This window comes from Babylonia areolata, chromosome 1, assembly GCF_041734735.1.
Source record: "Babylonia areolata isolate BAREFJ2019XMU chromosome 1, ASM4173473v1, whole genome shotgun sequence".
Taxonomy (NCBI): Eukaryota; Metazoa; Mollusca; class Gastropoda; order Neogastropoda; family Buccinidae; genus Babylonia; species Babylonia areolata.
Genome location: NC_134876.1, coordinates 56,258,720 through 56,278,719, shown reverse-complemented (window position 1 = coordinate 56,278,719; position 20,000 = coordinate 56,258,720). Strand labels below are relative to the sequence as shown.

Sequence of the window (20,000 nt, the reverse complement as noted above, 5' to 3'; positions counted from 1 at the left end):
CGTCGAAGCATAGCAAGCATGAGAAAGAGAGAGAGAGAGAGAGAGAGAGAGAGAGAGAGAGAGAGCCAGACAGGCAGGCAGGCAGGCAGGCAGGCAGGCAGGCACACAAACAAAGAGGCAGGCTATCGTGTTTCTGTGGGTAATGACTTGCAATGACCAGAGCAACCGAAGCCTTCACTGTGATTAGGGAAAGCGGCTGTCAATCAAGTCTCCTGTTCGATCTTCATTGAACACTGGCGAGTGTTCCATGCTGATGCATGTGTCGATAAAGTGTGTGAGTGAGCGAGTGGTGGACTCTGTATATGTGTGGAGGGTGAGATGGAGGGGGGTGCTGGAAAAATAAAATTCTTAAACTTGACTTCTTGGCCTATCCTTTTCAGTTCATAAACCCTTTTTCCACGCAGAAATGGGATGGATGGAAGATCGCGACATTTGGGCAGGTGTCGAGAAAAAGCTCATGTTAACAAGAACATCTTTCTTTTTTATACCTATTTGTCCAGACTGATGCTATAATACAGAAAAGGTTGGTGAAAGATACAGTCGTGGCAGTGTGCTAGCAAACATGAAGACCACTTTTTTGCCTCAGTACTAGACTTCCAAGACTGAGCAAAACATGGCTGAGCAAATGTTACGATTCTGACCTAGGACATATACGTCAAAGATACCGAAATTTCAGCAAAGTCTCTTTCGGTTACCCGAAAAGGTTTCAATATCTCTAGAGGAGAGAATGCATACCTCTAACCCTGATATATCAGCCCTGAAAAAAGGAAGACGAGACTACAGGATAGCGTCAGAAGATGGAGGAGTGCTGAAGGCGACTACCACTCCTCTCAGAGAACTGACTCTATCAATATCCACAGCCATGCCCTGGAGCCCAAAACGACGAATTGTTGCCCGAGACCTCCAGCCATATCTCTCCCTAGAATCATTTCTCCCACAGCAGGCAGTGCTAAGATCGAGGACTCTCTTCGGTTTTCACGAGAGGGAAGGGGAACACCAGCAAAGGCGAATGTTTCTCAAAGTCTTCTAAACCCAAGAGCTAATTGTCTGCGGAGAACTACCAGCACCCTGAGGCAACGTAGCAAAAGAGAGGTGTGATGTTTCCAGTCTGTCCGCACCAAATTATTTTCAAGGAATACACAAGACAATTGGACAGGTTTCCCCCTTTTTTCAGGCGGAAGCCAGGCGATTGTTTTTGGTCTCACGTGTGTAAACAAAGTGAGTCGAAGTAATAACCCTGACTGGACCGTCCATATGTGTGTGTGTGTTACGGCGACGGTGAAGCTTCGGATCATTTGAAATTACCAACGGCGTCAAGCAAGGCTAAGTGCTTGAACCCACCTTGTTCAGCATGAAGTTTACCGTAATGCAATATAACCCCTTCCAGAATACTAACGGAGGTATTGGTCTGAAGTATAGAATTGACGGGGAGCTCTTCAATCTGAGAAGACTGAAAGTTGAGACAGAAGTCCAAGAGACTGTACTACGAGACTTTACTGATGACTGAACCGAAAGTGCCGGATCAGAGCCAAAAGTGCAAGCCAACATAAACAAGTTCTCAGTCACATGTGATAACTTTGGGTTCATTAGCAGCATGAAGAAGACAATGGTCTGGCACCAGTCACATGTGCCATTTTCCGTTCTTTTTGTTGTATTGCTGTTGCTGTTGTTGTTATTCTGTGCCAGGAGAAAGAATGACATGAACCATGGAGAACAAGGGAAAGGGACTTCTCGTACTGCGTGTTTCCGATTAAAATAAACTACTCCTGTAAAGCACGTGTTTTGTTCTGGTCTGAATGACCTTCAACTGGATCTGAAGTCAATGGTGCCGAATTAGTGAAGCAGATACTCAAGTCTTCTCTGAATGCTGACAGAACCAAAAAGTTACTAATCACATCGTGCCACCGACTGGTCAAATAAAGACAGCCCGATGCTCACTGACAGAGCAGCAGAAGGCCCACGGAGTCGCTGATGGCTTCCTCTCCACCTGACTTTGTTTCAGCCAGAGGAATGGGATCTAAATACAAAGAATAGGAGTCTTGTTCGGAAAGGAACGGGGGCTGGTTCTAAACAGCCAAAGGGAAGCCCCTGTCCAGTGGGCTGGTTTCCTGCATCTCTGTAACGCCGAATAATACGCGAACACCGACAAATCGCTCCATTCTTAATGGCTTTTTCCATCTCAAGGGCCCTGAATGAAGCCTGTCTGACAACAAGTTTGAGATCGGTAGGAATCCGCCCAACCCAGGAGTCTTTTATCAAGAAGCGACAGCAAAGCCTTGACAAGGGTGAGTTTCGGTTATCTTCTGCAGGAGCCTGCCTGTTGAACGGGAGAAGAAACAGACAGCAAAATGCGGAGATTGCCACTTTGGCCTTTCGAGAAAGTTCCAAGCGTGAGAAAATGCCGTGAAAGTACGTGCATCACTCTAGTCTTTGAGATAAGGTCAACCGCCTGGGGAGTGCCAGAAGCACAGTCATCAGAAAACAACAACAACCGGAATTGAAGCTGGACTCACTGCCTGGATAACTGGGGCACCTGATGCGGAGAAACACAGGTCATGGAGAGAAGAACTGAATAACTTTTGATACTGAGAAATCTTGCTTCATGAGCGAGAGCTGAAAGATTTGTCCTCAGGCGCACTGTCTTCTAAGAAACGATGTGATTTGACGATCTTCGCCCGAACTCGATGTGATGTCGAAAAACGTGTGTGTATATTGTTTTGTTATTATACTGCAAGAAACATTTTCACAGAGTTTGCATCTTTCATGTTTTTCATAATCCTGCGTCTTCTTCATGCCACATTTATGTCCAAGGCACAAGGTAATCGCTTTTCAAAGGCACACTATTATCACAGCATTGTGGATTTAGAGGGGCGTTTTGAGGGGGAGGTAGAGGTGACAGCAGCACCTCGGGAAAGACATTTTTGTCCAACGACTCACTCTCTGCGCACAGACACACAAGACATAAACAGACAGACACACACTCACTCAGAGAAACATAGAGAGATGAAGAGGGAGGGAGCGAGAGAGAGAAAGAGTGATAGAGAGAGAGAGAGAGAGTGTGTGTGTGTGTTAGAGAGAGAGAGTTATTATTATAGTAGTAGCAGTAGTAGTATTAGTCGTAGTAGTAGTATAAGAAGTGGATAGAGGACAGATGAGACAGAGCAGGTCAGAAATACATACTGCTCGAACTTAGATTCAGCATGCACACAATATGGACATCACAGACAGCTGCTCTGCAGCACAACGGCACCACAACAACACACAAACAGCTTACTGCTCCCATCCCTTCTTCCTCGCCTTCTAACAACTTGCCTGCTAGCTAACTCGCTCTTTCTTTCGCTCTCTTGCCCACATTTCTCTCCCCTCCCCCCCCGCCCTTCCCCCCAAACTTGTTCCCTCCTCTCTCTCCAGCAGACGTAGAACGCTGGTCTTGATCCCTCAATACCCACTCCGCGGCAGCAGCGCCAGACTCACCAGTTGCGGAAGAGAGGAGTAGCAGACAGGCTGCAGGGAAAAAAAATGAAACAGAATGAAAAAGAAGACAGAACCAACGCTCGTGGGACTAAGCTGAGATTCACAGAACGTCAGGATTCCGTGTGTGGAAGACGCACTCTCCTGCACAGAGCGGGGACAGTGTAAATTCCACACGCTCACAGTTAAGATCCAAAACAGTGGGAGCGAGGGCATCCGATGATAATGCCGGTGGAGGTCCAGACCAAGTGCATTCTGTCCACGACATTTTCAGGGCGACAGGAGCCAAGTGCGATTAATTGCCGCTGTTGTTGTCATGTGCGCGAGTAGGGCACGTGGTGTGGGCAGTAGCCGTCTCCTCAGACAACTCCGGAAAGGTAAGGAAGAGAATCTGTGTTTTGTTGCTCTTTCTCTTTCACTCTCCCTCTCTTGCATTCTTTTTTAATAATAATTTTTTTTTTTAAATCACTTTTTATCGCGCGTGTGTGTGTTACACTGAATATGTTTAACATGTATCAGTTCAGACGTCGCTGTGACAGCGTGTAAAAAGAAAATCACCACCATTTCTTATTTAAATTCCTTGCAAATAAAGTATGTCATTGTAGTCTGCTTGCGCATGACTGTCTCTCCATTAGGCCAATGTTACTGATATAATACTTTCATTTTTTTTTGAGCATGCATAAACCTACCATATCTATTTCAGTAAGTCATGTGCATGTCGAGAATTGGGTGCACATGAGCGCATGGATGTTAAAAAACAAACAAAACAAAACAAAACAAAAAACCAACCAACCAACAACAACAACAAAAAAACAACAACAAACAACAACAAACAAACAAACAAAAAACCATTAGAGTTTGGATGGCACAAACATATTAACGCTTGGATGAAACAAAACACTTCAGCGTTTATATGGAACAAAGCGCATTTGCGCTTGGATGGAAAAGAGCATATTTGTGCTCTCTATTTTTCTTCTTCTCCTTCTCTCTCCCTACGTCTGTGTTACACTGCCTACAATTCTGCTCTATTCATTTCTTTTTATTGTGACTTTCATTATTGCTGTTGTTTGATATTTGAGGTCTATACATTTTTCTCATTTTTCAGTTCAGTGCATTTTAGTATACAATATGCAGTTCATTTCACCCCCTCCCCCCTTTCCCAACACACATAAACACTCCCCACCCCCGCCCCCAGAGAGAGAGAGAGAGAGAGAGAGAGAGAGAGAGAGAGAGAAGACGAGACAAGACAAAATTCTTTATTTCGAGGATAATAGATATGCACTGGTGCGCTTTTTTTTTCCATCCAGTCCCCGCCCTGAATTGGGTCCACACTACATAATACTAAATAAAGATTAAAGCATGGTGTTAATAGAAATACATAAGAGAGGGAAAAATATTAACAATTAACCAAAAATAAAAATATTCACACACACTCACACACACACACACACAAACACATCCAGGCACAAGCATGGTGTTAGTAAAATACATAGGTAAAACAATTGAACAAAATGAAAGAAGCACACACAACACACACCGCACCACAGACCAGGATGGGGGACAGAAGGTAAGGGAGGTTTTCAGTCAACAGTACACAAGTGACAAACAGTATCACTAAAACAATTTACATAATACATTATGGCAACTGGAAAATTAAAGTTTTTTGAATGTGGTTGGGCAATGGTATTATTTAATTGTTTCTGGGAGAGAGTTCCATAGGGTGGCGCCTGAGTATGCCAGACTAGATTTGAACAAGTCAATTCTTGGTATTGGGATATGGACTTTGGGGGGTGGGGTGTGGGGGTGGGTTCCTTGATGAATTTACAGAAAATCTGTTTATAAATATTGGTGGTGCATTATCTGTCATAATCTTGTGCATTGTCTGAGAGAGAGAGAGAGAGAGAGAGAGAGAGAGAGAGAGAGGGATGGAGGGAGGGAGGGAGGGAGAGAGAGAGAGAGAGAGAGAGAGAGACAGACAGACAGACAGACAGACAGACAGACAAACTGACATTGCTTTGATAATTATCGCCAAGTTTATAACAAACAAGAGAACAGAGCCCCTGAAAAGAGAAGGCAACAAAAAAGTCTGTTCTTGGGGCCACTTTGAAATCTTTTCTTTTCTTGTTCATTTAGTGCGACAGCGCACTCATACATATGTACAAACATGCGCGCGCGCACACACACACACACATGTTTGAAACAATGTGATGGGCTATTAGAGATTGTTGGATTGGGGTACATGTTTTACCTGGTTTCATAACAATATACGTTAATTATGCATTTGAATAATCATTGTTGGTTCAATTCTGTATAGAAGTGTATATGTATGGGGATATAATTATGTGATTCACATGAGTGTATTTGCATAAAATTGTGAAACAATGACTTATATTAAGAAGGGCCGCTGGGATTTTTTTCTTTTCTTTCTTTCTTTCTTTTGTTCTTTTCTTTCTATCTTTTTCTTTTCTCTTTTTCTTTTTTTCCCTCCCATGCAGAAAGTGGGACGACACGCTTAATTAAGCACACACACACACAGACACACACACATGCATCCTGTATTCCGACGTCATCACTCAAAAGGTATTCATTGTCATCCTTCACCATATCCTTTCCAGTACTTTGAGTGGCACTTAGGCACAGGCAGAAGGAAGACTCCTCGAAATGGATTTATTTGTAAATACATGTAGAACTGTTAAGTAAATTGTACTTATGAAATGACTCATAGGTTCCACCAAATATTTGTTGATAGTGGACTTTGGCCTCGTTAAAAAAACACACCAAAAAACAAAACAACAACAACAAAAAAAACATAAAAAAACCAACGAGGGGGGTGGGGGTGGGGAATAAAAAGGAAAAGGGAAAATTACTTATTGACCTATTCTGGAATGGCCCGTAAAAAGATCGCGGGACGGAATGCTCGATTACACATATAAATCACATGCACACTTGCACACGCAAACCACATACACACACACACGTACAAACACACTCTTACACACACCGCGCGCGCGCTCACACACACACACACACACACACACAAACGCACACACTCACACACACACACAGAAATACTCAGCGCGCGATCTTACCCCACATCCCCCACCCCGTTTTTTTTCTTTTTTTCTCTCTCTCAGCGGTGTCCGGTGCATGTGGCGGGGGTGAAAGGAGTGAAATATGAACAGCTGCTGTTCTGGAGGGCGTTTTTTTTTTTTCTCCTGTTATTCATGTTTTTATTTTTTGTTTGTTTGTTTTTTGTGTGTTTTGTTTGTTTTTGTTGTTGTTTTTTAACCGGCGGTGTCCGGTTCATGTGGAATGGGTGAAAAGAGTGAATTCTGAACAGATGCTGTTCTGGAGATATTGTTCAATGATTTTGTTCTTGGAGATTTCTTGGATTTTTTCATGTTTGTTAAAAGATATTCATGCTGCAAAACAACATATGATTTTCATTTTCCTGTGAATATGTATCAAAACAATAGGAAGCACCTTACACACACACACACACACACACACACACACACACACCTTCTTTCTTGTCTGATGGTCTTTCTAAAATTGATATTTCTCTTTTACTTTATTTGAGCATACTTGAACACATTCCCTTTTCTTTACTTTCGAGAATCGTCACCCCGATACTCCCGACCGCTTGTAAAAATTGGAATCATTGTTTTGAAAATCAACTCGAATGGAAAAATACTTTTTTTAAAATACACATATCTTAATGATAGCCAGATTCTTAATATACAAATGTAGAATCATTAAAATAAATCTAACAATACAAATGTTCACGAAAGATCTTAAAAAGGCATACGAAATTGACAAGTATGTTTTTAGAATATCTATGGAAAATAACAAATTTGTGCTGAAATGGTCACCATACATATATATCGTACAAGATTAAGATCTGTATCATGTATAATTAAGGTGTGAATGAATGATTACTGTTACTGTTAATTGAAGCATTAAAAATTGATGTAGGAATGAATAATCGTTGTCCAGATTACGCTTTGATGTAAGCCCAAACACATTTATCTACCTATATTACTCTGATATAAATTGGGCTCAGCAGTACAAGTGGAATCAATGTGTGAACGGATAGTTTAAATACTGTCATTACAACAATTTCATTGTAATTCGTGCGTTATAAGATCATACAGATCAATGTTTGAATCAATATTTGCTGTTCTCCCAATGTGATGCTTGATGTGGAATGGTTGATGCTCGGAACACCATACTGTTGTGCTTTCCTAATGTAAAATATTTGTTTGGTATGTAAACCTTTGCCTGAATAAAAATGTTTGGAAAAAAAGAAATGAAAAAAGAATCTGTTCTCCCTTGATACCCGTCGTGTGCTGAACGTTTCTGGCCGCGTCAATGGAATTTTCGCGACACAGGAAATCGAGTAAGACGTGTGTGACGGAAACCGGCCACCTTTCTACGTCACGCTACACAGGACTACAGAACAGGAGGAAACGGACGACAACACTGACGTCAAGAGGGACACAAACTGCCGTTCGTCTTTTATTTATAAAAAAATTTTTTCGAAGCGCCGCAGCTGCATCAACGCACGTTGAACAAGAGGCTGGTCAACAACTTCAGCTGGTGGGTAAGGAGAGAGAGAGAGAGAGTTAACGATAACGATAATGATAACAATTGTTTGTTCAAGAAAAAGGCCACAGCCCAGGGGAAAAAAAGAATACCGTATAATCATCAAGACAGGGTGAAACAGAAATCAATGCATCACCGTGAAAAATGCATGGTTTGGGAGAGAGAGAGAGAGAGATCACTCAGCAGCTTGTATGGTGAAGCGTGATAATGGCTGGTTGGCACTGACCCATCACTTGTGAACAGAGGGAGAAAGATAGTCTGCGTGTGCGTACGCGTGAGCGCGCGCGCGCGCGCGTGTGTGTATATTGTTTTTGTCCAGTTTTGATTTTCAATTTGAAAGAAGTGTGGGGGATAAGTTGGGAAGATCTGTACTGTTTACCAAAACGCCGGCCTAAACTCAGATTGACTATTCATTAACCATAAATGTACTTATACATTAAACACAATTTGGCCAAAGAATATATTTCATTTTTCCATGTTTTATTTATATTTTTACCGGGTGTGCATGGGAGCTCGAGCTCGATACACTGTTTTGTCCTAAAGTCTAACATCGACAGTCACACACACACACACACACACACACACACACACACACACACACTGAATGTCTCTAAAAGTAAGAGAAGTTGCCTAAATTTTAAAATCAGGTTCCATTTCCAAGTCATTATCATGGCGAATTGTAGCAGGCGTTGTCCCCTATCATTGGTATTCTCATCATACTCCATCATTTGCATTCTGGTCAAACTGAACGACGAGGATGTCTTTTTTTGTCAACCATGCCGCTAACCGTTTGAAGTTGGGTGTAGAATTCTTCAATCTGGTCACCATGAATGGGTTTAGCTAAAAAGCGGACGGTCATGATCCAGCTTCAAATCGAGCAACATCCGTGTTCTTTCTGTTCCTGTTGACCAAAACCACCACTCCATGCACATGTTTGTCCTCTTCTCCACTTTAGTATAGGACGTGCCCTTCTTTTGTCAGTATTTCTCAGCTGTTTTTTTTTGCCTGGAAACCTAGCTTCACAGAAGCCCAGAATGTGCTAGGTCTGTCCATCTCATGGGTAAGTTCTTTTAAAATTACAGCCTGCCCGAACACTCTTACCTTCCAGGTGGCGGCTGTAAGAGTGTTCATTCCAGGAATGTCTGTAGTTTCCGCCAATACGCCATTTTTTGCGTCCGTCCTAGTGGATGCCGTCGGATGGCGTAGTCATCGTTAACACAGGCTGCGACCGATCTGGCATGACATCTGTAACCTTTTCCTTTGAGACGCGACGTATCTTGGGCAGTTAAAATCTAACGAAGCCCATCCCTCTCCAGATCGGATTTTCTTGTTGGGTTTACTAACGACATACGGCAGGTATTACCGGGTTACATGGTAACAAGAAGCAGAGGGGAACCTCTGATCTTACAACTGCTATTGTACCAGCGCGAAAAGTTCACTTCAATGAGGTATTACCATACTAGTTTTTTCGTGACCTATTTTTGACAAACATTCATTTATATTGTTTTTTTTTTGTTTGTTTTTTCTTTTCGCTGAAAATTCATTACCTTCATTGTTATGCAATGTTTTCGTAACCTGGATGGCTGAATATATCCAAGTTCCGTATATCTGGAACTTATAATTGTCATGATAATAACAACAGTAAAACTCACTACAAGCACACACGCACGTGCACCTCAAACACACTGGCAAACGTATGTTTGCACCTCCCTCCCCCCCCTCCACTTCTCGCACCACACACACCTTATATCACTTTGTTTAGAAACACGAGTCACACTGGCAGTCCCCGTTTATTTCATCAGCTGACTGTACTTAACTTGCATATGAGTCATAGATTTACAGACCGCGAGAGTTGTAAACATGGCAAATCTAATAAGACAGTTGGCACGAATCATTAAATACCCAACACTGCGTAACAGCATTCTAACATGTCATGGTCAAACCATTGTTTCCTTTTTTTTTTATACTCTTTACACACACAGACACACACACACACACACACACACACACACATATATATATATATATATATATATATATATATATATATATATATATATATAATATATATATATATATATAGAGAGAGAGAGAGAGGGGGGGGGGGGATTCCTTCTTTTTCGTCAACTAACGCCACAGGATGTTTGTCGGGAAGTGGACAACATCTTGACAGAGCTCCCCACTCTTGTGGGAAATCCACTGCAAAGCCAGAAAAGAACAGATTGGAACAAGACAGGAGACAAAGGCTCTCTGTCACCGTCGAAAACCCAAAAGGACAAGAAAGCAATGGTCTGGATTCCGAACAACTGTCGAAGACACCCTGTTGCGGGGAAGGCAAATATTGTCGCCGACGATAATATGTGACGACCCTGACGGCACATAATGTCACCGCATATATTGTAGCTTGGACAAGACGTGCCGATACCAACGGCACGTTTTGTCGCCAGTGGACAGAATAAACAATTCAACTCAGAGATGACGATGGTACAGTAATCATGATCATCATCATGATAAAGATCTGGAGGATGAGAGAGAGAGAGAGAGTGTGTGTGTGTGTATGTGTGCCTGTGCCTGTGCGTGTGCGTGTGCGTGTGTGTGTGTGTGCCTCTGTGTGTGAGAGTCTGTGTATCAGACTCACACTCAAAATCGTATTTATTTGCCATGAAAACTATACATCAGAGTAAATACACAATAGTAAACATAAACACTTGAACATAAAAAGCATGCAATATAACCGCACGAATCTTTACTTGTGTTCCAACACACACACACACACACACACACACTGACGTTTAACATGTCCTGAATGGACACAGAGGATTAAATGACATGTTGTTCTTTTCTCTCCCTCTGCCTTCGAAGGTTTTCTGTAGCAACAAATGGCAACACAACACGGCATATTCTCTTTCGCTTTCTCGCTCACTGAAGTTGTGGGGTTACAATGGATGCCGCACGCGCGCCACGGTTGCTTCAAGCTGTCAAGCAGTGAGTTTCAGGATGGTGCGGTCCACTCAATTATAACCGTGAGTAAGCCCCCTTCTGACAACAATGGCTCAGTCCACCCGAGTGAAAACCGCCACCACGTCCCGCCAACGACAGCCACCAACAGTTTGTAGCACCTAATTAAGCAACGGAAGTGGTTATTAATTGAAAACTGAACACATAATGGGTGGTACATGATAACAAGGTATTATAGGCATGGGATTTTTCCACAGCTCGGAGGATTACCGTCATTCCTATGTCAGCGATTCTATAGAGTATTTGCTACAATTTTTTTTTTTAAGGGGTTAGAGCAATCACGCGGTCTTTGGTGGACGTCGGCGAAGCCCACCCTCTCCGCTTCTTTAAAATTTGATTCGCCACTACCGAAGTTTCTCCTCCACCGCATGTTCGGTTCTTTAATAATAAAATAATCATGATGATGATAATAACAATAATATTTATTTTATTCCGATTTTCACTAGCAATCAGAAGAATCAAAGCACATTTCAAACATATGTCAAAATGAACACATTACAAAAATACATGTTAAAATGGTGTAATTTAAACATAAAAGTTAATGAAAAACAAGAAAACTTCAGAAAAGAATGATAAAAAAAGATACACATTATAGCATCATCAAACCAGACGAAAAATATGAGTCACTGTCGTTACTGTGCTGCCCCCACGTCCTCCATTCGCACTGCCTCCCCATCCGCCCCCCCACCCCACCCCGCCTCCACCTCGTGGAATACACAACCGAAGGAACAGTGGAGAAAGTGCCAACACAATTCTGGGTTTTGAATACATAATGCATATCTGATGCATCAGCATCAGGAGAAGCGTGCAGTGTACACAAAACCAGGCCAGACAAAATAAACTCCTTTCGCAGATAGTCGAACTGAAAAGAATGGCTGTGTTCTTCTGGCACGCGACATTCTTGTGGCTTGGAGGATGATTGATAGTTCAAAAGTTTCCCAGTCTGTGACATGATTTAAAAACTGAGCTGAACGGATACGGATCAGTCAAAGTTCAACTATGAATGCAGTGTGTAATTATCCATTGTAACATAAAATCATATTCGCTTGCCCCCCCCCCCCCCCTCCCCACATCTTCTACAGATTTTTGCCAGAGGTGAACACTTATGTTCCAAAGGTTCTTTTTCAGTGCGCCAAGTACGTGTTGCACACGGGACATCGTTTTACCGTCTCATCCGAATGACTAAACGCTCAGTTTTATTTTCCGGTCAAACTTGGGGGAAAGGGTGAGACCGGGAATCGAATCAAGCCCCTCACGGACACTGTATTGGCAGATGAGCGTCTTTACTATTCGACCACCTTCCTCTACTGGGAGATCATCAATCAGATTTTTCAGTGTTAAGTAGTCACGTAGGTAGTCGAAAAGGATCTCAATAAATGCCATCATGCACGTTTTCTGACATTTTTACTTCAGCAAACACACACACACACACACACACACACACACACACACACACACACATGTATGTATACACACACACACGCACGCACACACACATATATACACATATACAAACGTGTGTGTGTGTGTGTGTGTGTGTGTGTGAGAGAGAGAGAGAGAGAGAGAGAGAGATAAGGAAGTTTATAAGAAAACGCTATTTACCAAAAGTTTTGAAAACTGGAATGATAATGTGCAACAATTATGCCAAGGTCACGATGGCATAGATTATTCTGAAATGAGAGAATACGATCAACTATTATCAAAAACTATCTGGGTGCAACTGAGGAGTCCGGTCTGTTGTATAATGAAAAAATGAGATAATGTTATGAACTGTTTAAAAGTGTAATATCGATCGATAGATAAGATCTGGATGTATCTACAGATTTTGGTTTATTATGACAGGAAAATATTGTATAGCAATAATTTGCTAAAAGAAAAAAAAAAGAAAAGAAAAAAAAAGAAAAAAAAAAATCAAACATAGGATAAATTGTACGCCTTAAGTATGGTATGACGGCGCTTTCACCCCCACCCCCCACCCCCCTACCCCCACATCCCCTCCTGTCCTCAACAAATCTGGGATAAGAATAAAGGGGAGGAAAATAAGGTAAATAACGAAATAGAAAAGAAACGCCAAGAAATATAGAAGTAAAAGTCGAGAGAAAAGAAAAAAGGAAAGGAAAAAAGAAACACCGAACTCCACTTGTCTTGGCACATTAAAGAGAGCTGTCCAATGTTTATGTTTTTTTTCCCCGCTGTGCTTTGCCGACTGCTTTTGTCTTGTCTTTCTCCATTGTATGCTGTCACGCGCGCGCGCGCGCGCGTGCGTGTGTGTGTGTGGACTTGAGCTCACTGTGCTGCAGCACACACTGTTGCTGGAAATTGTATCGCCAGTGCAGGTGATTTTTTTGTAACCACAATCCCGGCATATATTGTCGCCAGTGACAATATGTGACAAAGTAGGACAATCATTGCCGTAAAGGATCTGTAAAACAATGTCGTCGTTTTCATATATTTGAATATGCGCTGCTCACTTTTCGATAAAAAAAGAGAGAAAAATGGGAAAAGATGTAACCACTCGACATCGGAACATCAGATATATATATATATATATATATATATTTTTTTTTTTTTTTTTTTTTTTCCAACTGAACATTTTCTCTTCGAAGTTTATAACTGGACTAGACATTCCTTCTCCTTCTGTCCTCATACTGCTTTCCCCGATCTCTTCTTTCTGACAAATGAGGCTTGTCAGCCCAGTGGGAAATCTCTGGGGGAACAGCAGAGTAAGGGCCAATCCAAGGCCGCCCCCTTGCAGTTCAATGGCTGGCAGACACACGAGTCCCATCACTGGTCAGCTCACATCCACCAACAGTAAAGACGTTTGTGAGGATTTTAGAAAGATAAAAACGCTGCTGTGCTGTCTCCCCGTCTGTTGTTAGATATTTCATTGGCACAATATCATTCTGGGTACGTGCTTCCGAAGAAACGAGTGGTTTTTTGACAGCTTGCGCAATACTTCAGATGCGTTTGAAGAACAAAACTGCATGGCACAAATGGGTGAAATACTGTACATGAACGTGGTATGATTTGGGGTTGTTTTTTTATGTGAAACTTTTTTTTTATCCCTTGATAGTTCTTCTCAGTGTTTGCATTCTTGTTTTATGAGCTATTTGAAACGAAATCACGATAATCTGAAGTCGAACGATATTTCGTAACAGATGACTGGCCACTCGACCTCATCCGCCTCTTTATCTCTCTCTCTCTCTCTCACACACACACACACAGAGAAGAAATGACATGATTATATACCTTTTTCAAAAACCTTAAAGTTACTCAAGGAAATTTCAAGAGCTAAAAATCTTTGTCTACCTTTTCAGTTATGAAATATTGTGTCCATGCCATTGGTCCCTTCCCCCTTCATTTTCGGTATTTTGTGTGTCTCAATTGTATGTACCTCCTTTGCAAACAGGCAGGTGGCCTTGCAGTAAAATATTTCTGAGTTCTGAGTTTTGAGTTCTCTCTCTCTCTCTTGTGTGTGTGTGTGTGTGTGTGTGTGTGTGTGTGACATACAACAACACATCGCGACAGACAACAGACACAGACATACACATTGTGACAGACAACAGACACCGTGACAGACAACAAACACACACATATCACATAAACATATACACTGTGAAAATACATACATACATACACACATACAGACAGAAACACACACACACACACACACATACACACACAGAGTGTCAGGCAATAACTCGGTTGAACAAACAGCTGGTGCATTAGCTGCCCTCCTCGCCATTTATTTTCAAGGAGTTCTAACAAACGTGACATTATTCAAGGTTTGCGTGATCTTTTCAGTTTTGTTTTTTGTTGTTGTCTGATTACTCGCGTGCTTGCATGTCTGGCTTCAATCCCCTCACCATCTTCGCCCTATCCAATCTCTGTATGTCTGTGCATGAGTAGGCGAGTGCATGCCTGTGTGTTTGTCGGTCGTTTCGAATGTTAACACAGGTTCACTAAACGTGATACTTCCGTTTCCAGCACACACACAACTTTCGGTTCGACAAACGCTTGTTTCTGATTGTAAGCAAATATATTAGTTCGACTGTTAAGTACTGGTAACCCCCATCTCTTCCACCCCCAGCGTTTTCGGATTTGTTGTTGTACAGATGGAATGACACGTGAACCATGAAAGCTTTGCCTCTTGTTCATAGTCTTAACGCTGGTGTCGCTTCTTCCAAACGTATTTCTCCTTCTAAACACGTTCATCGACTGATAATATGGGCAATTAATTAACTAAGCCACTTATTTCACATATAATATTATCAGTTTCATTTTCATGATGGTGTCAAAGTATGCGGACTGATCCATACTCGCTACACCACATCTGCTTAAAACATAGGAGACGCCTTACCTATGCATGAATCCATCGCTCTGGTTAGGTCTTAGAGCCTACCACATGTATGCACGTATAAATCATAACCCAAAATGAAATAAAGTACATAAACAAGTAAGTAAATTAGTAAGAATATATTGCTACTGCTGCTACCGCCACCTCAACCACCACCACTACTACTACTGATGATGGTGATGGTGATAATAATAAAAATACAAAAAGATAACCTACACAGAAGACAAAGAAAAAAGAAAAAAAATGTCCAAGTTCAGCAAACTTGTGCCCACCCACACATACGTGCATGCCCACATAAGTGACACGAGAGGCAAGGCCTTCAAGACTCACTTGTGATACACTTTTAAAAAAAAATCCAAGCTTTTTATGTATTGAGTATAATTTCAAAATGTAATGTTTCAGATGAGAAAGATCAGTTTAAAGCAAATTAAGTCCCCTAGCATTAATTACAGAGTAATTTCCCTTTTTTACACCCTGCACCAAAACGTTTGCAAAATAAATAAAATTTCCATGCTTAGCAAAAGAAGTTCCTGTTTGATAATGACTGCTCTTGTTGTTGGGTCGAATATCAGATCAAAGTGCCAAGTTTAAAGAATACAAAAAATATAAATATAACAGTAAATGCAGTTTGCATATAATTAGGCTTCATTTTTAATTTTTTTTGTGTGCCCATCCCAGAGGTGCAATATTGTTTTAAACAAGATGAGTGGAAAGAACTGAATTTTTCCTATTTTTATGCCTAATTTGGTGTCAACTGACAAATTATTTACAGAGAAAATGTCAATGTTAAAGTTTACCACGGACACACACACACACACACACACACACACACAGAGAAACCGAACACCGGGTTAAAACAGACTCACTTTGTTTACACAAGTGAGTCAAAAATGCAACCCAGAGAGAGAGACAGAGAGAGAAAGAGACAGACAGAGAGATAGAGACAGGACACACACACACAAACACACACACACACACACAGAGGAGAGAGAGTGAGTCAGAGTTTATGTGTGTGTTCCTGATCTGTTCACCCACCACCACCTCCAGGATGGAAGTAGTTGTAGCTTGCCCAAAGATCTGATCTGTCGCGGTTTCTAATTTCGCCCCTCCCTTTCAGTTTCACTCTTCTCTCTCCCTTATTTTTCTTGTCTTCTTTCCTGGCTCCTTCCCCCTTTTTTTTCATCATTACCCGGTTCCGGTGCTCTGTGAATGGACGCACTGGCCAATCGGACCATTGCCTGGCACGAGTCTCTCAAGCTCCACGGACTTTGAGTTTCTGTCAGGTACGGCACACGGATCGGGATTCACGTTCCAATGTTTTTATGTTAACCAGCGTGCATTATACTGAATGAAATCGTATTGTATTCTGATACACTGCAGTATACTGCAGTGCTACGCACTGCCTTGTACTGTTACACAACTGCATCGCAGTGTTTTGTTTTAAAGCATCGTATCATGGTATGTGAATACTGTGTATTGCGTTGCACTTATGTGCACTCCCAACGCCGACTGTCCTAAAACCCTCTTGGCCGAGAGAGTGGGGATGTAACTTGGGCAAGACACTCCACTATTATCAAATTCTAGCCCAGATGATCGGGACAACAGTTGCCTCCTTTGCTGTTCTGATGGTCATAGTCGGACATGACTACACTGACTCTTTCTCACGTTGGATCGAAGCGAGTCTGATTTCATCGGCGAATGAGCGTGACCACGCTCAGGTCAGAACGATCTGCCATTGTTTACCTTGTCCGGAGCTGTGTGCACACAGGAATTTATTCACCCACCAAAGTGCAGTTTCAACATAATATAATCAGACAAATCCTTTGCAGCTGCGATTTCCTGAGGACATCGATTTGCCATCTCGACCGAAAGAATAGCGCTTAAATCACCATTCAACGTCTAATGGAGAGAGAGAAAGAGAGAGAGAGAGAGGGATTAATTTTTTTATTCCATTGGCCTCCGGCTCCTAAAAACAAAAATAACAATGTTAATTGAAGCGAGAGAGACACTGATACTTTTTAATGTCATTTGCTGAATAGCCTTTGTGGCATGGGGGTACGCAAATACATCCTTCTTATGAAAAAAGTACATGAGACGCCTACAGAAAACAATGTAGTATTTTAAACATTATTTTGCACATTTACACATCGAACTTAAATCACACACTCACAAAATAGTTCTTGTCCTATACCTTATAATTCTTCAGGTTACTGTTCAGCAAGCGATCACCAGGCACAATAATAACTTAGAGTTAACGTGTCGGAACTACGAGTTTAGTATTTCTTATACTGTAATTAAACGTTTTATCATTTTACTGGCTTCAGCAATATACTTTGCTATTGATTTGATCGATTCTTCGTTTTGTTCTGTGTCCTAACAACAGGCGCCTGAAACAGGTTACGTGTTTGTCAAATGGGTTCACATGCTCTGCACTGAAACAGAAAATGTGATTAATCTTCGTAAGCGTTCATTTTACAAACTGGGCATGTATTATTTTCTGCTGTGGCTCACATGAACCAAGTTTTATTCACATTCAAATCCAGAGTCCTTGTCTCTGTACTATTTATGTGTTATAACAGACAAATGTTTTTCAAGGCTGCAAGTTACTGTAAAACGAAAGAAACCATGTACATTTTTCATTCTCTTCCACATGAGCGTGCCAGTCTTGTCGGGACATAATATCAGTCAACCCTTAAATTCTGAAATGAATGCATTATAATCCCCTGCTCCCTGATTTAACCAAACAAATCCAAACCCGCTTTCAGTGAGTAATCTCTTAATGTTAGATACCCAGTTACATTTCCCGTTTTCATCGAACAGCTTCCAAAAGATCGACGGCTCATTTGAATTGAGTTTTCAATCACAACTTTCTTCCCTTCTGTTCAGAAGTCGATTCCAGATCATTAAATAAAATGAAATAATGATCGTGCCATTGCTGCTGATTTCATTAAAAGTTATCGCTTTCCTGTTGACAGCTCTAACTGTTGACCAAAAACAGCTTTGGGTCATTAACTGATTCTTTAAGTTTCTGAAAACTATTTAGAGGCCGACTGACTGCGTTCTTCTACTGTTTGCATTAAATCTTACTATATTTCTCCGTACTATCCTAACCATACAAGCAGCAGCTGCATATATGGCATTCATAAACATTTCAACTGATATGTTAAAATCAGATGCAATACTTTGATGGACTCTGTTTAGACATTCTTTTAGTCTTCAGACTCTTACTGCTCTCTATGCATTTATGTATTTCCCTATATTCACTGGATCATATTCATATCCACACGTATATTCTGGCATTTGACGTACTTTCTCAAACAAACCATTTCTCCATGACAGCTCAACTGGGAGATGCCAAAATAAACACTCACTAACATGTAGATTACATCTATTAAAAAGACCATCTTAAACAATAAAATAACCAATAACGCTGCTTCCTTGCGGAAATACGAATGTAAATTCACCATCTGCGTCATTATTACGAGAACCATTGACAACAAAGAATTTGAACAAAAAGCAAAATTTTAACAGTGATTTACCAAAAGTGTTTATACATCCTTAGAAGAATGTTTCACACCCTCTCTTTCCTCATCCTCACTGTCATCATCAAACACATAGGTCCTCGTGTCCTCCACCCTCGCTTGTTCAGAACCCGTTCTCGCTTTCAGATCACCACATACCATTACATACACATCATTCTTGTCTGTAAATTGTAAAACATCTTCAAGTACGCACACTTGAACGAAAGCACGCAGCACACTGTCACGAAATGCGACCATCGACGATGAAGTGAACGTCAGGATTGCAAGGGCAAGAGCAACCTTTGGTAGACTCTATGCAAATGTCTGGAACAGAACAGGCATTGGTCTTGAGACCAAGCTAAAGGTCTACAGAGCAGTAGTTCTCCCCACACTACTGTACGCCTGCGAAACTTGGACAGTGTACCAACGACACGCCAAGAAGCTGAACCACTTCCACGCAACATGCCTCAGGAAGCTACTGAACATCAAGTGGCAAGACAGGACCCCAGACACGGAGGTGCTTGCAAAAGCCACCCTTCCCAGCATCTTCACTATCCTGATGCAGTCCCAGCTTCGCTGCATACCAGACCATCGGCTGCCCAAAAGGCTCTTCTATGGCGAGCTGCAACAAGGGAAGAGATCACATGGAGGTCAGAAGAAGCGCTTCAGAGATACTCTGAAAGTCTCTCTGAAAGTGTTTGATATCAACCCTGACTCCTGGGAGGAATCTGCAGGGGACCGTGACAAATGGCGCGCTGCTGTGCACAAAGGCGCCAAGTTGTGCGAGGCCAACAGGACTGCTGCAGCTGTTCAGAAGAGGCAGGCCAGAAAGTCACGGGCAAACAAGCTCCCTGACAATGATGTGCCTGTCTTTGTCTGCCCCAACTGTCAGCGAACATTTCGTGCGCAGATTGGACTATTCAGCCATCTGCGCATTCACAGATAGATTCATGAGCATCCCCCCCCCCCCAAACCACCACCCTACCCCCATACCCCAGCTGGATGACAACGATGGTCATCATCGATCT

At 41.8% G+C, this 20,000-nt stretch overlaps 2 protein-coding genes across 2 annotated transcripts in view; one reads left to right on the top strand and one right to left on the bottom strand.

Annotated features, from left to right (window-relative positions):
• The window catches only part of LOC143284237 (L-xylulose reductase-like), a 117,288-nt gene that overhangs the window by 40,957 nt on the left and 56,331 nt on the right, over nucleotides 1–20,000 (bottom strand). The gene's annotated exons all lie outside the window — the stretch shown is intronic.
• The window catches only part of LOC143292801 (uncharacterized), a 46,706-nt gene continuing 30,204 nt past the window's right edge, over nucleotides 3,499–20,000 (top strand). Inside the window, exon 1 of the mRNA XM_076603390.1 lies at nucleotides 3,499–3,848. Within this exon, the coding sequence (XP_076459505.1) occupies nucleotides 3,788–3,848 (61 nt within the window). The 5' untranslated portion in view covers nucleotides 3,499–3,787. The remainder of the gene's footprint in view (nucleotides 3,849–20,000) is intronic.